The sequence below is a fragment of the Macrotis lagotis genome, chromosome 3 (assembly GCF_037893015.1).
Source record: "Macrotis lagotis isolate mMagLag1 chromosome 3, bilby.v1.9.chrom.fasta, whole genome shotgun sequence".
Lineage (NCBI taxonomy): Eukaryota > Metazoa > Chordata > Mammalia > Peramelemorphia > Peramelidae > Macrotis > Macrotis lagotis.
This window is the reverse complement of record NC_133660.1, coordinates 33,013,405-33,030,560: the sequence shown is the minus strand read 5'-3', so window position 1 is coordinate 33,030,560 and position 17,156 is coordinate 33,013,405. Positions and strand designations below refer to the sequence as shown.

Here is a 17,156-nt window from a genome sequence, read left to right as displayed (position 1 = left end):
GGCTTTGCATGAACTGATGCTGAGTGAGATGAGCAGAACCAGAAAAACACTGTACACCCTAACAGCAACATGGGGGCAATGATCAACCTTGATGGACTTGCTCATTTCATCAGTGCAACAATCAAGGAGAATGCCATCTGTATCCAGAGAAAGAACTGTGAAGCTTGAACAAAGACCAAGGACTATTACCTTTAATTCAAGGGAAAAAACCCGATATCTTATTGTCTGATCTTGCTATCTCTTATACTTTATGTTTCTTCCTTAATGATATTATTTCTCTCTCATCACATTCAATTTGGATGGATGTGTACCATGGAAACAACATAAAGACTGGCAGATCACCTTCTGTGGGGGGTGGGGGAGGGAGTAAGATTAGGGAGAAAATTGTAAAACTCAAAATAAATAAAATCTTTAATAAAAAAATAAAATAAAATTAGGTTCAAGGTTTTTTGATGTCTTTGATATCTTTCTCTCCTCTTCTATTTTTTTTAATCAGCCCCTTAAATCCCCTTTAATTTGATCACCTCTAGCTTTGAACTTCTCCATATATAGACTTGGTATTATCTAGCTACTCTTCCAATCTTTGTTCCCTTTCGACCGTTTTAAGTACAACTGGACTATCGTATTAGGATCTAACTGTAGTGGATTCACCATACTACACAGAGAAAAATATGAAAGTAACTTGTAGAAAATGAGTGATTATCAAATATTTCATGAAATGTTGTTTCTTGTGCACTTCTGGGGATTTAATAAAATCCACTCTGCCAAATCTTTTGCTTCTCCAAAGAGTATATGAGAATCTTCAAGTACCTAGCGACAAATTCTTTCTTTACACTAGTTTTATTACTAACAAGATGGATATGATTTGGCCCCTCCAGAAAAAGTCCCCCTTGTTGGTCATAGATCAGAGATCTCACCTTTAGAGTACCAAAAATCAAATTGAATTTTACTGATCATCTAACAACCATGTGACTCATATCATCCTCTGCCCCCAGATGCCATAATACCATCATATTTGTAGAGGTCAAAGGACATGTGGCCCAAAGCCACACAAGACAAAGGTTAAAAATATTTCTTTTTGTTTCATTGGTTGCTGTGGTCAAGAAAAATTTATCAACTGACTAGCCAACTGGAGATGTGCTTCTTTGTAGGATGTCCTCAGGAAACAGATCTGGTCTATTATCAGGGACATACACAAAGCCTTCACAGAATGGTAGAGCCTGCCGGAGTCTAGTTTCCACTAAATATAGTTTTCCAAGACCCAAAGGTCATCATATCCTGAGAAGAGAAGAGAGCAGGACTTTGTAGATATACTGTAGTATACCTTGGGGCACCAGTAGGTAAAGAATGACTTTTTGACAAAATGTGCTGGGAAACTGGGAAAGCAGTCAACAGATCACATCATATACCACAAGAAGCTCCAAAGGAATACGTGACCTAGAAATAAAAGGTCTTATCATAAAGAAACTAGAAATAAAAGGTCAAATCAAAATATATCTTTCACAAAGACAGACTGAAGAGAGTTCTTGACCAAATAAATAATAGAGAGGATCAAAAAAGATAACATATCCTGCTTTGAATTATATAACTAAATCAATAGTTAAGAATTAAAAGGGAAACTAAACATGGGAAAAATATTTCTGGCAAGTTTCTCTGATAAAGGAATTGATTTAAATGCACAAGAACAAGAGCTAAAAGACATAAGAATATAAATAAGGAACATAAAAAAGCAATTCTCATAAGGGCAAACTAGCGATAATAAATTTTTAAAAAGATCTAAATCACTAACAAAAGAAACGCAAATTAAAACAAATCTGATCTGATGCTATCAGATTAGTAAATATGATAAAAACAAAAAACAGAACTTGTTGGAGGACCTCTGGGGTGACAGGCACCCTAATATAATGTTGATAGTATAAAAACATTTACAAAAACATTTTAGAACTACACCCCCAAAATCACTAAAATGTGCATACCCTGTACTGCTTCTAAGTCTATATCCCAAAGATAATGAAGGCATTAAGAATCCATGGGAATAAAATATTTATAGCAGTATTTTCTGTTATATATAGAACAGGAAAAAATATGGGGGTCCATCTATTAGGGAAAGGTTAAACAAACTGTAGTAAATGCAGTAAAAACTGAAATGAATATAATTATATTATTGTGCCATGCAAAATGATGAAAGACATGGATTCAAAGAAATCTGGGAAGATTTTTACAAAGCAATGCAGAGTGAACTGAGTACAAACAAGAAAACCATTAACATAAGTACAAGGCTACAAAGGAAAATAACTTTTAAAGAAACATATCAATCCATTGGTCAACTCGCTTCCCCCTCCTCTTGATAGGTGACAGAGTGGTGATGCACATTAGATATACTTGTCAGACACAGACAATTTCTGATTTTCTTTTGCTCGACTATAATTTACTTGTTTTAGAACAAGTTTTATAACAAGAATAAAGTTATCAAAAAGTTATCAAAAGACAAAAGAATCTGAGCTTCAATAACGCCATGGGTTTCATCAAGAATGGGTCACACATGCCATATTTTGTTTAACTATACAAATTTTAAGTGGGATTTTGTTTGTCTTGCTTTGTCAATTGGTGGGAAGGAGGAAGAAGAGGAAAGGAGAGAATGTAGACATGAAAATAAAATTCAATTTTAAAAAATGGGTAGACAAACCTCATTGTTTTGGGTTTGGTTTTTGGACAGGATTACTAAATCAGTAGAAGAGGGTAAATCTGTGGATAGTTTGCTTAGATTTTTGCAAAGCATTTGAAAATACCTCATATTATTCTTGTGAAGAAGATGGAGAGTTGTGGGCTAAACAATAACACCATAAAATGGATTTAGAGCTGGTTGGATAGCCAGTCCCAAAAATGTCACCATTAATGGGTCATTGTTAACTTGGCAGGTCTTTAGTGGATTACTTTGTACTTTGCTTTGCATTCTTTATAATCTGTGACTTAGAAAAAGGCAAGGATACTGTGTTCATTAAATGCTGAGGTGACACAAAGGTGGAAAGCTGACATACTGACAGTCAGGGCACTGGACAGAATCCACTAAGATGAAATTCAATAGGACTATGTAATATTCAAAAGGCTATATATAGATGGGCATTAAAAATTTTAATTTGGCTAGTACAAGTTGAGGCAGATAGGGTTAGACAGGCAGTTCTCTGGCAAACAGTTTGGGGATTTTAATGTGAACAGCAAACTCAAGTGCGTCACCATGCAACATTAACAGGGGCTGGCCTAATGTTCAGAAAAGGAAGGTGACATTCGTGCTTATTCTTGACCTGGACAGGTGGCACCCAGAGTTGTGTCTTCAGTCTAAGAATACGGCCTTGAGTCCATGCCCTACCCTTGTAGGCTAAAGGAACTGGGGCTATTGAGTATGGAGGAGAGAAGAGTTGGGGGGATGGGACACATGAAAGCTGCCTACAAAGTTCTGAAGGGCTCTCTTGTGAAAAAAGAACTTGAGCGTCTCCTGCTGGGCCAGAAGAGACAGAATTAGGAGTAATGAAGTCTTAAAAAGAGAAATTTAGGCTAGAGCAACCTTGAAAGGAGGTGATCATTGAAATGACAAAATAGAATTCCAGAAGTCTAACAATGAAGCTTGCTACTTGACCTCCTTAAAAGAGAGGTGATACATTGCTGAGAAGAGCTAAGTCTACTATAACAGATCATCACACAATGTTGCTGTTACTGTGTCAATGTTAGGGTTCTGCTCACTTATGTAAACTTAAGAAATTTCAGTTTCTGTAAAGTCTTTCCAAGTTGTTCTGAAAATCATCCTGTCTTATGGAATAATAGTATTTCATCATATTCATATTCATATGCCACAATTTATTCAGTTATTCCCCAATTGATGGACATCCCTTTAATTTCCAAATCTTTGCTACCATAAAAAGAATTGCTATAAAAAAAGAGGTGATAGGACTTAAGATATAGAATAGACATGTAATGTGAAAATTTGTGTTGCTTGACTACGTATTTTTGTTAGGTGAATTTTTCCCCCTTTGTTTAGTTGGTAGAGGAAGAAAGGAGAAATAAATGCTTGTTAATCAAAGAAAATTAATTTTTTTAAAAAGGAAAGATGGTGGATTTGCAAGCAGAGGCTGGCTGATCACTTATTGGTTATTATTGTCAGGACTCCTGTGTATGGGTTGGACTAGATGGTCATTGACCGATGTCCCTTCTAACGCTAAAAGTCTATGAAGTTATCTAGTCCATCTCCCATTTTTTTTTTTTTTTTAGAGAGAAAGAGAGTCCCAAAGCAGTTAAACTACTTGCCCAAGATCATATAACTAAGGAATGGTTTAAGGGAGGACCTAGAACTTCCAAATCCAGAATTTCTCCTACTATATATCTCATGCCATGCCACCTACTTTGCTGATTTTACTTGCAATGACCTTTGCCTGAGATGAAAAGTAAGAAAAAAGTTTCCAACAATGGTTAACATTTAGATATATCCTTTTGGCTTTTAGAGAGTCATTTTTTTTAAACTTTTTCCATGAAAGCCTTTTTGGTCACATTGTTTATTAAATTAAAACAAGAGATTAAACTGATCAAAAAAATTAGTCACTCTATCCTAAATCACCTTTATGAAACATAGTATCTTGTCAATTAAACATTTCATAAATCACAGCTTTCAAGAGAAAAGATATATCAAAAGTTTCCGACACAAATGAAGAGGTAGAATGGAGGCCCTTTGGTCAACTGGGATTAGATGGGAGGTTCAGCCAAGTGCTCTCTGGAGCTAATCTGCCCATTGGTGACCAAGTGGTTAAGCAGTGGAGAGGTCAATACTATGGACACGGAGAAGCATCAACATGGCAGCTGACCATCTAGAGGAGGAGACGTGTGAAACTAGAAAATAATACTCCATAGTGAGGTAGTAGTAATAATATAAAAAAATGACTTACTGCTCTTTTGTTTCAGTTATGTTTGACTCACTGTGTTCCCACTGGGGTTTTCTTGGTTAAGGATAATGGAATGATTTGCCATTTCCTTCTCCAGCTCATTTTACAAATGAGGAAATTGAGGCAAATAGAGTGAAGTGACCTGTCCAGGGTCACATGCCTATCAAGTATCTAAGGTCAGATTTGAACTTAGGAATATTTGTCTTCCCACTCCAGGTCTGGCACTCTCTCCATACACCATGTGCATACCGTTTCATTTGATATTCATAATAATCTTTGAGGCAGATTTCACAGATGAGGAAACTGAGGCAAGGAATGACTGAATGGTTTGCCCAGGGTGATGGAGCTAAAGTTTCTGAATCAGAATTTGAACTCAGGTCTTGCTCCTAGAATAGGGAGAGACACCTTAATGATGGTCATGGACCTGGGGCAGAGGCTTGAAGGATGGAGGGAATGTGGATAGGGGAAGGCGACAGGGAGGCATGCCGGACGGGGCAGACAGCACACACAAGACAAATGACGGGCATGGCCGCTGCACGGGTGAGAAGACCAGCTTGATTGGAGCAGAGGATGGGCGCTGGGCATCTTTAGAGCCAAGGCTGCCAGGGCAGACTGAGCTTTTCATAACCAGTGAAGGTGGAGCTGAACTCCAGGCTATCTTGTTTCTCTGCAACTCTTAGCATCAACATGGAAATGAAATTTCAAGATAGGCAAGGTGTTTTGAGTGTCCCTGAATAAGCTTTCCAAATGTCAAATTCCCTCTCCCATCCTGTCTTTGTATAGTTACTACTTATCTCACCATTTCGGGATGCTGCACATAAATTGATAAAAAAACATGATTTTCACTCGGATGATGAATAAATTTGCAAATTAGGATTGCAGCTGGAAGGAAGCTCCAGAAGCTACCTGGTCCAACCTCATTTTACAAAGTGACTTCCCCCAAGTCACACAGGTGAGTCCAGTCTGAGGAGAAAAGGGCCAGAGAAAAATTGGAGGGGGGGAGGGAGCTTCATGCTAGGTTTCAGAAGTTGCCCCCTTTTAAGAAGGGATTTGGGCAAATACTCAGAGACACTTCCCATGGGCCTTAAGGCCTCTCTTGGAGCCCAAAGACAAGACTGGACAGGTGAGGTGGGAACCCTGTGACCCAATCACGCCGGCGTGAGCGCAAACAGCTCCACTGCCACTGGAAGCAACACCTGAGGTGAGCGACGCCCCTCACTAGAAATGAAAACAACAGCTGAAAGATGTTGGCTGTGGCACGCACCTTCTGGATCGCCACGTATTTGCTCCACCAACTCTGTCAAATCCTCCCAAGAGTCTTTGCAAACGGCAAAAAGAAAGGAAAAGAAAGATAAAATGTCATGCAAGCTGGGATCCAAAGAAAATTGCTTTAAAGAAAGAAAAAAAAAATCAAAGCCTGAAACTGAAAACAAACTGGAAGATTCTGAGGGCTCAAAATTCAATCTATTCCCCCAATTAGCCACTGTCTTACAAAGGGCTGAGAGCTTAATTTAGGAAGTCAGATCTAGCAATTCAGGTTATTAGAACTATAAATTCTGTGTCTGAGATAAACATTTTTAATTCAAGGGTCAACAAAAGAAAGATTGCATATTTCTCCTAACAAGAAAAATCAAAATGGAAAACGGAGTTTGGTTTAATATTGTTCCTATTCATTTAGAAGCATAGGAGAGCTAACTACTTTCAATCTTTATCCCTCTCAGTTATACCAGGGAAGTAAAAAACATGGGCAATGGAGCTTTGGTGCTTGGGTCCAACAATGGAAAATGGGAAACCCATAACCATCCCCCTCCCCAAAACCCACACATCTTTCCCCCTTCTGACCATTCCAAATAAAAACAGTACCAAAGAAAAGACTGCATGTTTTAGAAGCAATGAACAGGCTTTATCATCAATCGGTCTACTTTATAATATTCTATATTAATATTTATTTATAAATATAGATTTATTTACAAATATTTGTAGATACTTTAAAAGTGCTTACTGTAGCTTCTATATAAATGTTGATTTTCTTCCCTTCCTTAATTTACAATTTTCTTATAATCAAAGAACAATCTTTTTGGATTAAGGTTAGAAAGTCTCTCTCTCTCTCTCTCTCTCTCTCTCTCTCTCTTCTTCCTACTTTGGCCTACGAAGTGTTCAGTGCCACAAATGAATAGTTCTAAATACAGGAAAATTGTTTATTTGCCACCAAAATCTAAAATAATACAATAGCTACTTTCTCTGCTCACTGTACCATGAGCTTGGCAATTTATCTCATTTGATTCTTACAACAACCCTGGGAGGTAGAGATAATAATAATTATCCCATTTCATAGCAAAGGAAACTGAGGCAAACAGAGGTTAAGTAACATGCTCAGGACCTCACTGCTAGGAAGCAACAGTCAAACTCAGGTCTTCCTGACTCCGAATTCTGCTGTTCATACTCTTCCAGCTGCCTGAGAAATCCTATAGACCTGTTCTGAGATAATGGAGAAATGTACAAAATATATGTAAATAGATCAAAAATGCTGAATGTCCCCAAAGTCTTAGTGCAGCTTGAATCTTGCTAAGATTAAAGACTCTCACTAAGACTTTTGGGTTTTCTGGCATATATGTTTAAATACATAAAACAAAATTTATAGGGATTACAAAGCAAACCAGTAAAGAGTAAAAGATGTTCTCAAAATAAAGTAAGTTTGGCATCCCTAGTTCCTGGTTTTCAATCACTTCTGGAATGTAAAAGAATCTACCACTATCTACCACCACAAAAATGACCTGTTAATTCTCAAAGGCCACATACTCTGGTCTTGAACATCATGAATTTTGTTTTTACAGATTTCCTCAGAACAAAGGGGAAGTTTCTAGAATAAGAAATAGAAAATAAAGGCTTTAAAAAAGGGGAAGGAAACCCTTCTCCAATACTGGCCAAGCCGGGGCTCTTGCGCCAGGAATGGAGCCGACCATGTCTTGTCACTCAGCAGATACTTTGATCAAGTTTCCTTTCTTTTAAACCTTTTTTTTTTTGCTAAAGGGATTGGGAAAGGGACATATCTGGACATGAAGGTAAATGGAAGAAGGAAAGACCTCAAAGTATCATTTTTTTTTTAGGTTTTTGCAAGGCAAATGGGGTTAAGTGGCTTGCCCAAGGCCACACAGCTAGGTAATTATTAAGTGTCTGAGACTGGAGGTACTCCTGACTCCAAGGCTGGTGCTTTATCCACTAGGCCACCTAGCCGCCCCCAAAAGTATCATTTTTTAACAAATCACTTAAAACAAACAAGGATATGAGTCTAACTCAAGTACCAGCCTTGGGGGACAGAGAGTCATAACTCTTGAATTCAGCAAGAATCCCCCTCTTTTAGGGGAATTGTATAAATAGGGAATCTGGGGTTATTTTAATCAGATAATGAGCCTCTTACTGAGAGCAACTGGCGCTATGATCCTAGATGAGTCACTTAACTTTTCAGGGTGTGAGTGTAGGTCACAGGGAAGGCACACACCAGACCAATGGATCCAGGTGTGGCACCCAAACCTTTAACTAATCCGGAAGCAGGGGGGGTACCTGGAAGCCTCTATCCAGAGACCCTTAGAACAAGGATCCAGGTATTCTAGAGAGTAAGAAAATAAATTCTAAATTTGGATTCAAATGGAGTAAGGTCAGGACACAGTCCTTCAGAAAGCACTCAGACCAGGAGCATCTCACATGCACGTCTACGAAGGCGTGTGTGACTGCCATGCTCCCTGAACCCCTGGCTTCTTAGGCAGGACACAAGAATGGAATCTCAACCCCAGTTTTCAGTCTCTCCCAAGACAAGGTATTTCTCTGCAGCCACAGTCCTGCTGGTTCCTTCCTGCCCTTCTTCTGTGGCTCCTCCTTGGGATGTTACAAGAATCAACAGGCTCCTTGCCCACTCCTACTGCCAAAGTCCAAGTCTGAACATGTCGCTCCTTTTCCAGAGACTTCCAAGTGGGTCTAGGTCAAATAGAGTCCTCTGTCTGTCCTGGCCCCTACCTGATTGCCCTTCAGGATCTCTGGAGGCCTATGGCCCATCTCCATGAGAGCATAGGGGGTGGACCCTCCCACCCTAATCCATGCCACCTCTCCTTCCTGGAATCCCTGGGCTCTGCAATGTCTAACTCAGTTCTCACCTTCCAGGTGAAGATCTGGCTAATTCCTGCACTTGCTAGATCCCCCCCCCCCCCCCCCCACCGGCAGCCCAATATCTTGTAGTTTCCGATCTGTGGCTACTTCTACATCTGGCCTTCTGTCTCCCCCAGAGCATGCAGGGTCCTGGAGGTTGGAGAATGATTTTTTCGAACCCCAGGGTGGCTGACCCATAGAAGGCCCATCAGCAATGCCTGCTGCATGGCCAGTTGGGTCCTGTGAGGCCTGGTGTGTGAGGAACTGTGGTGGCTCTCCTCAGAGTGTGAAATCACCCACTAACATTTCCCCAATGGTTGGGGGAGGGATGCTTAGTATGCATCCCCTGAAATCTTAAGGGATAATAAGAAAAGGACTATTTACTACAAAACGTCTATCTGGCCAACTCTCTCTGAGGGCAGGTAAGAGAAGGAGGGAGAAACAATGGGAAATAATTAAAACATCATTTAAGAAGACAATGGTTTTAGCAGACCAATTACCTTTCTAACTAGTTTTAGCCTTTTGGGGGGAGGGGGAAGAGGAACAGACCTATGGTTTCATTGGCCCTAGAAAGGCCCAATGAGTAAAAATCCCCCCCCAGAGATGAAGGCTGCCCTTTCTCTCCAAGTCTTGGTATTAATGCTGTCTGCGGGACTGTGGCTTCAGAGAGTAAGTAGTCAAGGGTCACAGTCAGGACGTGGCCTAGGCAGAACTTGAACCCAGGACTCCCTGGCAATGAGACTAGCTTCTCTATCTATCTAACTTAAACTTCATAAACTTTTTAAGAAATTATTATATGGGGCGGCTAGGTGGCGCAGTGGATAAAGCACCGGACCTGGGTTCAAATCCGACCTCAGACACTTAATAATGACCTAGCTGTGTGGCCTTGGGCAAGCCACTTAACCCCCAAACCTTGCAAAAACCAAAACATTTTTAAAAAGCAATGGGTAATTTAAAAATAGGGGGAGGAACAGAGCTTTTTTCCCCCCCATTGTAGGTAAGTGTAAATGAGGAAAGCCCCTTAAGAAGATAAGAGGAGGCAACTAGGTGGCATAGTCGATAGAGCACCAGGAGGACCTGAGTTCAAATGTGACCTCAGACACTTAATAATTACCTAGCTGTGTTACCCTGGGCAAGCCACTTAATCCCATTGCCTTAAATAAAATTAAAAAAAAAAGAAAGGAAAAAAAGGTTAACAACACAGTCAAGATGGATATCCTCGGGATAGAGCTAAGTTGACTTAGGTTGTATCAGTGCCATGGCTAGTCAGACAATTCTGTGTCAATGGTACTGGTGCCCCTTGTGATCCTCATGGATCCTAAGGAAGAAATATATATTTTTGGTGGTCCAAAGAACCAGGAATATGAGAAACACCTAATTTCCTTCTTCTGACAGGGTCAGAAAACTAACAAATTAAGGGACTACTATATAGTTTACCTAGACTTTAGCCAAGCACTTAATCTCTTCTATGGCCCTCTGGAGCTGAAGAGATATGACAGGTGAATTGTGAGCTAGCTGAAACAGAGGTCAGTAATAGGTCCGTGTTGACTTGGAAGGAAATCTCCAGGAGACCTAAGGGATCAGGCTTGGTCCTGGGTCACTTAAAATTTTTAATAATGACAAAGACATCAATGGCAAACACACAGAACTTTCAGCTGGCACAAAACTGGATAGCTAGCCAGCTGGAGAAAGGTCAAGATTCTAAAAGATAATGACAGGCCAGAGTCTGTCTGGGCTGAATCTACCTAAGAACTGTATTGGGGTTCAAAGAGAAATTCAATTTCACAAGGACTAAATGGAGATCACCATGAGGCCCTCCCTGGTCTCCATTTTCAAGCCTCAGCTCCAATTCCACCTTCTACAGGAGGCTCTTCCCAATCCTCTTGAATTCTCATGCCTCTTCTCTGCTCATTACAGTGTAGTGCATATAACTTTTTTGAGAATGACTGTTGGCATGCTGTCCTCCCAACTAGACTGTAAGCTCCACAAGGGCAGGGGTTGTCTTTTGCCTTGCTTTGTATCTCCAGGTTTTAGCAGCGTCTGAGCCATGCTATTCACTGACAAACCCATGACCCTTACAACCTGAGTGATCTTAATCAAGTCCCTTGGATGTCCTGGGACTTTTCCTCAGCCATAAAAGAAAGGGGCTGGTCCAGAACAAGCCTCCCTCCAACCTGAGAGCTATGAGCTATATCCTCTTAATGAAGACTCAATAGGCTAGTTAGTAGGAAGCACTTAATTTTTCCTCCTACCCTTTCCTTACAGATTCTAGAAAAAAAATGGGGGAGGAAACAGCATTTATTGAGCTCCTGCTTTGTGCTAAGGACTTTAATAATTATTCTCTCATTTGATCCTGAGAGGTAGATGCAATTATCACTCCCAATTTATAAGTGAATAAACTGAGGTTCAGAGACACAGATGAATTTGACTCACTAACCTTGAGACTCCACCTCCTCCCTCCCCTCCTCTTGGATTGGGGGGGCAAGGGGGCACATGCATGCCTCACCTCCATTTTGGGAGAAAGCTCAGTTTACACATCTCCTCATTTTCACCTGGCTGTTTTACCTGGGGCTCCTGAATCAAGTATGGATCCCACCAACCCCAGCTGCCTTTTGTGAACTGGCATCCCCATTATCCTGTAAGTGCCTTGAGGCTTGAACTGGCTTTTTGGTCTGCCATCACTCAGAAGGACTTTAACACTCATGAATTACTAACAATAATTATACATCAAATGTATCATAGAAATAAAATAAAGCATTACAGGCACAGTGCTAAGCTCTTTACAATTATCTGATCCTCCCAAGAGGAAACTGAGGCAAGCAGATGACTTGCCCAGGGCCACACAGCTTAGTGGGTCTGAGGCTGGATATGAACTTAGGTCCTCCTGCCTCCAGGCCTGGAGCTCTCTCTGCTGCTCCACCTTGCTAGTAGGACAGAAGAATTCTGTAAAATATGTGGACTTAATCAAGGTTCCTTTCACAGTTTGAAATCATTTGTCTTGGTGGCAGGTGGGGACAAAACCTATTTTCTTCCTTTGGGGCTTCTCCCAACATTAAGATCAGAAAATGCTCCCCACTGAGTAATTAAATGAATTTTCGATGAGTATACTCCAATAATCAGATCTGGAGGTCCCTAAATTCAATTTCCCCACAAATATGGCTACTACAGGTCACAGTTCACAGGGTGAAAAAAACCCAACTCTATTAACACCAAAGGAAAACATAAAGGCATCATAAATAACATTAACATCTATAACAGCTGTATGTTCAAAACGATGCCAGTGATGCGTAACATAACCAGGGAGGGGAAATGAAGCAGCAGTTGTGAGGAGGGAAACAGGAGAACAAAGAGACAAAAAACCTGTCAAACATAAAAACAGTCTTTCATTTTTAAATCAAGGTAATACCCAATTGAGGTTCAAGGCTGTTCTTTTCCTCTTTCTGACAGGGAAGGGAGCATCCATTGCTATCCAATCAATATTTATGGGCTGAATCTTCATACAGGTCACTCCCACCAACCAAAGCTGTTCCCTCGGGTACAGCCCTGGCTCCTCCTTGCATACTATTTCACTTGGAGAGCTCATCAGTTCCCATGGATTCAGTTATCAACTCTATGCTGATGAGTGTCAAAATCATCTTGAGAGGATGATCCAGCTCTAACTCTTGTTTCTCACTGTTTAGAGTATTTGAAAACACCCTAATCTTCAATATTCTCATAATCACCTTTTAAAAAACGTCCAAAATTCAACTTACATTTCCCAACCCTTTTCCTCTAACTTCCCTGCTAGCATAGAGGGTAGCACCATCCTCCTGATCACACAGGCTTACAAGCCAGCTGCCAACCTCTACCCCCATTCTACATCCAATCAGTGGGCAAATCCTGCTCATTCCACTTTCCCAACATCTCCTGCATATGTCCCCTTCTTCCTGCCAGTGCCAACTGCCCTCATTATTTCAGAATTTAAACAGCCTGTTGCTCAGAATTCCTCCTCAAGACTCACTCCATCTCTGGTCCACCTTCCAAACCCATCCTTCAAGCGACCATGTCAACATCTTACTCATGAAACTCCAGTGCTCCCAATTATCTCCAGGAACCAATTTAACCATCTGTGTTTGGCCTTCATAACCTGAGTCCCTTTTAATACCTTTCATCTATAAACTCTTAAGAGTCAGTGACACCCAGCTCCTTGCTGTTTCTCTGTTTTGTTTTGGTTTTTTTGCAAGGAAGTGGGGTTAAGTGACTTGCCCAAGGCCACACAGCTAGGTAATTATTAAGTGTCTGAGGCCAGATTTGAACTCAGGTACTCCTGACTCCAAGGCCAATGCTCTATCCACTGAGCCACCTAGCTGCCCCTCCTTGCTGTTTCTCAGACTTTCCATCTCTGCATCTAATCGTATTTCCCCTGGCTGTCCCTCTCATGCCTGGGAGGCCTCCTTTTCCTGGCTTCCTTCAAGTCATCACTCAAACCCTACCTTCACAAGAGGCCTTTCTCAGGCCTCTTTAATCTTAGTGTCCTCCTTCTAAAACTATCTCCAATTTATCCTGTCTGGATCAGGATATAAGAAGAGAGTGTATAAAAGAGAGGGAAGTCCCTAAGAATTGAGTGGATTCCCTGTTAGAGCACCCATACTCTTTGGGCTGCTCCTACCTCAACAGAAATGGGCAGTCATTTAAGTTCTGGGTTCTGATATATAAGAAATGAATTGCAATCCACTGGCTAAGTGTGTGACTTTGGACAAGTCACTCAACTTCCTAGGCCTCAGTGTCCTTATCTGTAAATGGAGGGGGCTGGACGAGGGGACAGCCAAGGGGTCAACCTTGACCTATGACCAACTTTTCTAAAAAAAAAAGGAGCTGAGGGCTATTCTAGGAGTTCCCTCCTTTAAGGGAGTCTCCAGGCAACTGGGAAAGAGGAACAAATGTCTCTGCAAAACTAAACTATCTGTGACACACAAGCTGTCCCTCTTCCAGTCATGTTTACAGAAGGATGAAACTGAGAGACACACTGACAGCTACTGAATGGAACCGTCTTTTTAAGGAAAATGACTACAAAAACATTCTTTGGAAAATTCTGGTTTTAATTACAAATGTGGTGACTCTCTAAAAGAACACTGGCAAAAACCCAAAGACTAAAAGTGGGGTCCCCTGGAGGATGATTACCCTATTCAATAACGATGGAAGCAGGGAGACAGGGAGAACATGACCTATATAGCTCCTGGTTTTACAAAGGATTCTACATACATTATTTTTGTTGTTTGGTCATGTGAACCCCATTTGGTATTTTCTTGGCAAAGATATTAGCGTGATTTGCCCTTTCTTCTTCCAGCTAATTTTACAGATGAGGAAACCAAGGCAAACAGGACAAAGGGACTTGCCCTGCTACGAAGGCTAGATCTGAAGTCAGGAAAGAGTCATTCTCACTTGATTCAGCATTCTCCCCACCATGCTACTTACCTGTCCCATACATTATTTTGTTATTTATTAAAAAAAACTTTAATTTTCAAAGCATTCTACACGCACCATTTCATTTGGCATTCGTAAGAATGCTATGAGCCAAGAACCTCCAGTACCAGCTTAGGAATGAGGAAGCTGAAAGGATTTGCACCAGGTTGCCCAACAAGCTCCGGAGTTAGCTTTTCCTGATCGCAAGGACAGCATTTTAGCTACTCTGCCAAAACAAATTACATTGGCCCTCACGAGTTTCCAGCAAATTCAAGTAAAATACAAGAAAAAGGACAACTACAAAAACTCCATCCTTTTCTCTTTCCATGCATGTTTCTCAGCTATATCCTAAATAATAAGGGTAACAATAATATTGATAACAATAGTAATGAGCTCAATGTGGAAATGTGTTTCCCATGACTGTTCATGTAAATTCAATATCAAACTGCTTTCTCAGGAAAGGGAGAGTGGAAAGAAGAAAGGAGTATTTTTACATGTAATTGGAAAAAAGTAATTTAAATTTAAAAATTTGGGGCAGCTAGGTGGCACAGTGGATAGAGCACCGGTCCTGGAGTTAGGAGTACTTGAGTTGAAATCCAGCCTCAGACACTTAATAATTACCTAGCTGTGTGGCCTTGGGCAAGCCACTTTAACCCCATTTGCCTTGCCAAAAAAAAAAATTTAAAAATTAAAAATAACAATGCTAAAATTCACACAGGGCTTTAAGGTCTGCAAATATTATCTCATTTGATCCTTGCCACAAACCCTGTTTTTACTGCTCCTACTTTACCAGTCACAGAACTAAGAAAGGTAGGAAGCCACAACTGAACTTATGTCTCCTCATGGAGGGGAAGGCTGGAGCTACTGCCTTCAGAGGCTGCTCTGGGATGGGAGAGGGGAGGGGCAATGAGGAGGGGAGGGGCAATGAGGAAAAGAACACTCAAGAGACATCATAAAAACCATTCACATGAAACCACTTCTCAGCAAAGAAGATGGCAGGAGGGAGGGGGAGCCATCTTGAAGGGTGGGCTGGGCGGAGGCAGGTGCCTTTCATTCACAGGCCCCTGCCTCATCAATCAGGAGTCAAGCAGGTGCACACCTGTACACACATGTGAGCCTGTGCATATGCATGTCTATCATACACTGACACAGAGGCAGAAATAAACCATGCCCAGTGCTCAAGGACCTCACAGGGAATAAAGTGGCCTCATTCTTGGCTATCTAATAAAAACCAGAGAGGTGGAGAAGCCGTCTTGGAGTTTCTTTTAAGGAGAAAGTTAATGCCTCTTATGACAAAGATGGGGCATTGATGAATACGGGTGACCTACTTAACTGCAAGACATACACACACAGTCACACACATAGACACACACACACACACACAAACACAGAGACATACACAAAGACACACACAGCTGAAGACTGAAAGGGGCCATGGGCAGGTCCAGGTTTTACACACACACACACACACACACACACACACGTACACCTGAAGTCATTTTGAGAGTGGAGATCCTCCTAGAACCCTTCTGTACCTGAGGCTTAAAGGACAGTCAGAGGAGCAGCTGGAGACTTCCCATGAAAGCAGCAGACACACAGAACGCAGCCCCTCAAACAGGTCTGCTAAGGAATTGAGGGGTTTCCTCCATCTCAAAGGCACTGGGGGCGGGGTGTCTGGAGACAGTAATTAGAAGGGCTAGGACGCTGGAATCAGAACCCTTCTTACTGGAGATAAAGTGATCTGGGACCTTGACATTCTCCAGTTCTTGAGACTCACCTTGGGACACTTGGGGAAAGACAAAAGTGACTTGATCCAGCCCTACCATCCCCCACAAAATACAAAATTCCTGAGCTATTGTGAAGCATCATAAAGCTCTGTCTACTGTCCATTCCTTTTCTTCTTCCTCTCTTTAAATAAGAAATACTAAGACAGTTAGATTTAAATTCCTAAGGTCTTTTTTTTTCCCAAAATCTAGTCCAAGGAACAAAGAGCAAGCTAAAAATCTACTTAGCTTTTTTCACCAAGCTAAGTCACTCCTCTGCCTGTTTCCCCATCCAGGAGAGTAGGAATACCAAGAATCAAGCCTTCCCATGTAAATCAAGCCACACCATATCCCCAAAGACAAAGCATTGTGTTTAGCTTGAAGAAAGTTCTACAGGAATACAGACACCATGGCTTTACTCATTGAGTATTTCCTTTAACAATTCACTTAGTTTTTTTTTTTTTTAATTGTGGCTTTCTCCTGGGGCTATGCTTCTACCTACTAAGGAGGCCACCTTACAACCTCACCATGGACTCACTCTACAATCAAGGTCCTTGCACAAACTGCTTTCCCATGCAATGCTGGTTAGTCAACAAGTTATTAAATGCCTACTACCTGTCAGACCCTGTGTTAAGTTTGGGCATTCAAAGAAAGGTCAGATAGGCATTCCCTTCCTACCTCTTAGATATCCAACCCTTAAAGAACATCAACCATCCCCTAATGAACAACACCATCCCTTAGAGAACACCAACCATCCCCTAATGAACAATACCATCCCTTAGAGAACACCAACCATCCCCTAAAGAACACCATCCCCTAATGAACAAGACCATCCCTTAGAGAACACCAGCCATCCCTTAAAGAACACCATCCCCTAATGAAC

At 41.2% G+C, this 17,156-nt stretch overlaps 1 protein-coding gene across 13 annotated transcripts in view; it reads right to left on the bottom strand.

Moving 5' to 3' along the window:
* RUFY3 (RUN and FYVE domain containing 3) overlaps positions 1-17,156 on the bottom strand; it is a 125,222-nt gene that overhangs the window by 77,490 nt on the left and 30,576 nt on the right. For 9 of the 13 annotated variants that reach the window (XR_012476863.1, XM_074228396.1, XM_074228398.1 and 6 more), the window contains one exon: positions 6,193-6,246. The exons of the other annotated variants lie outside the window; for them this stretch is intronic. Coding sequence is in view for 8 of the 9 variants with exons in the window: in XM_074228396.1 (XP_074084497.1) it covers positions 6,193-6,246 (54 nt within the window). In the remaining variant the exon portion in view is untranslated. The remainder of the gene's footprint in view (positions 1-6,192; positions 6,247-17,156) is intronic. 13 annotated transcript variants of the gene reach the window in all.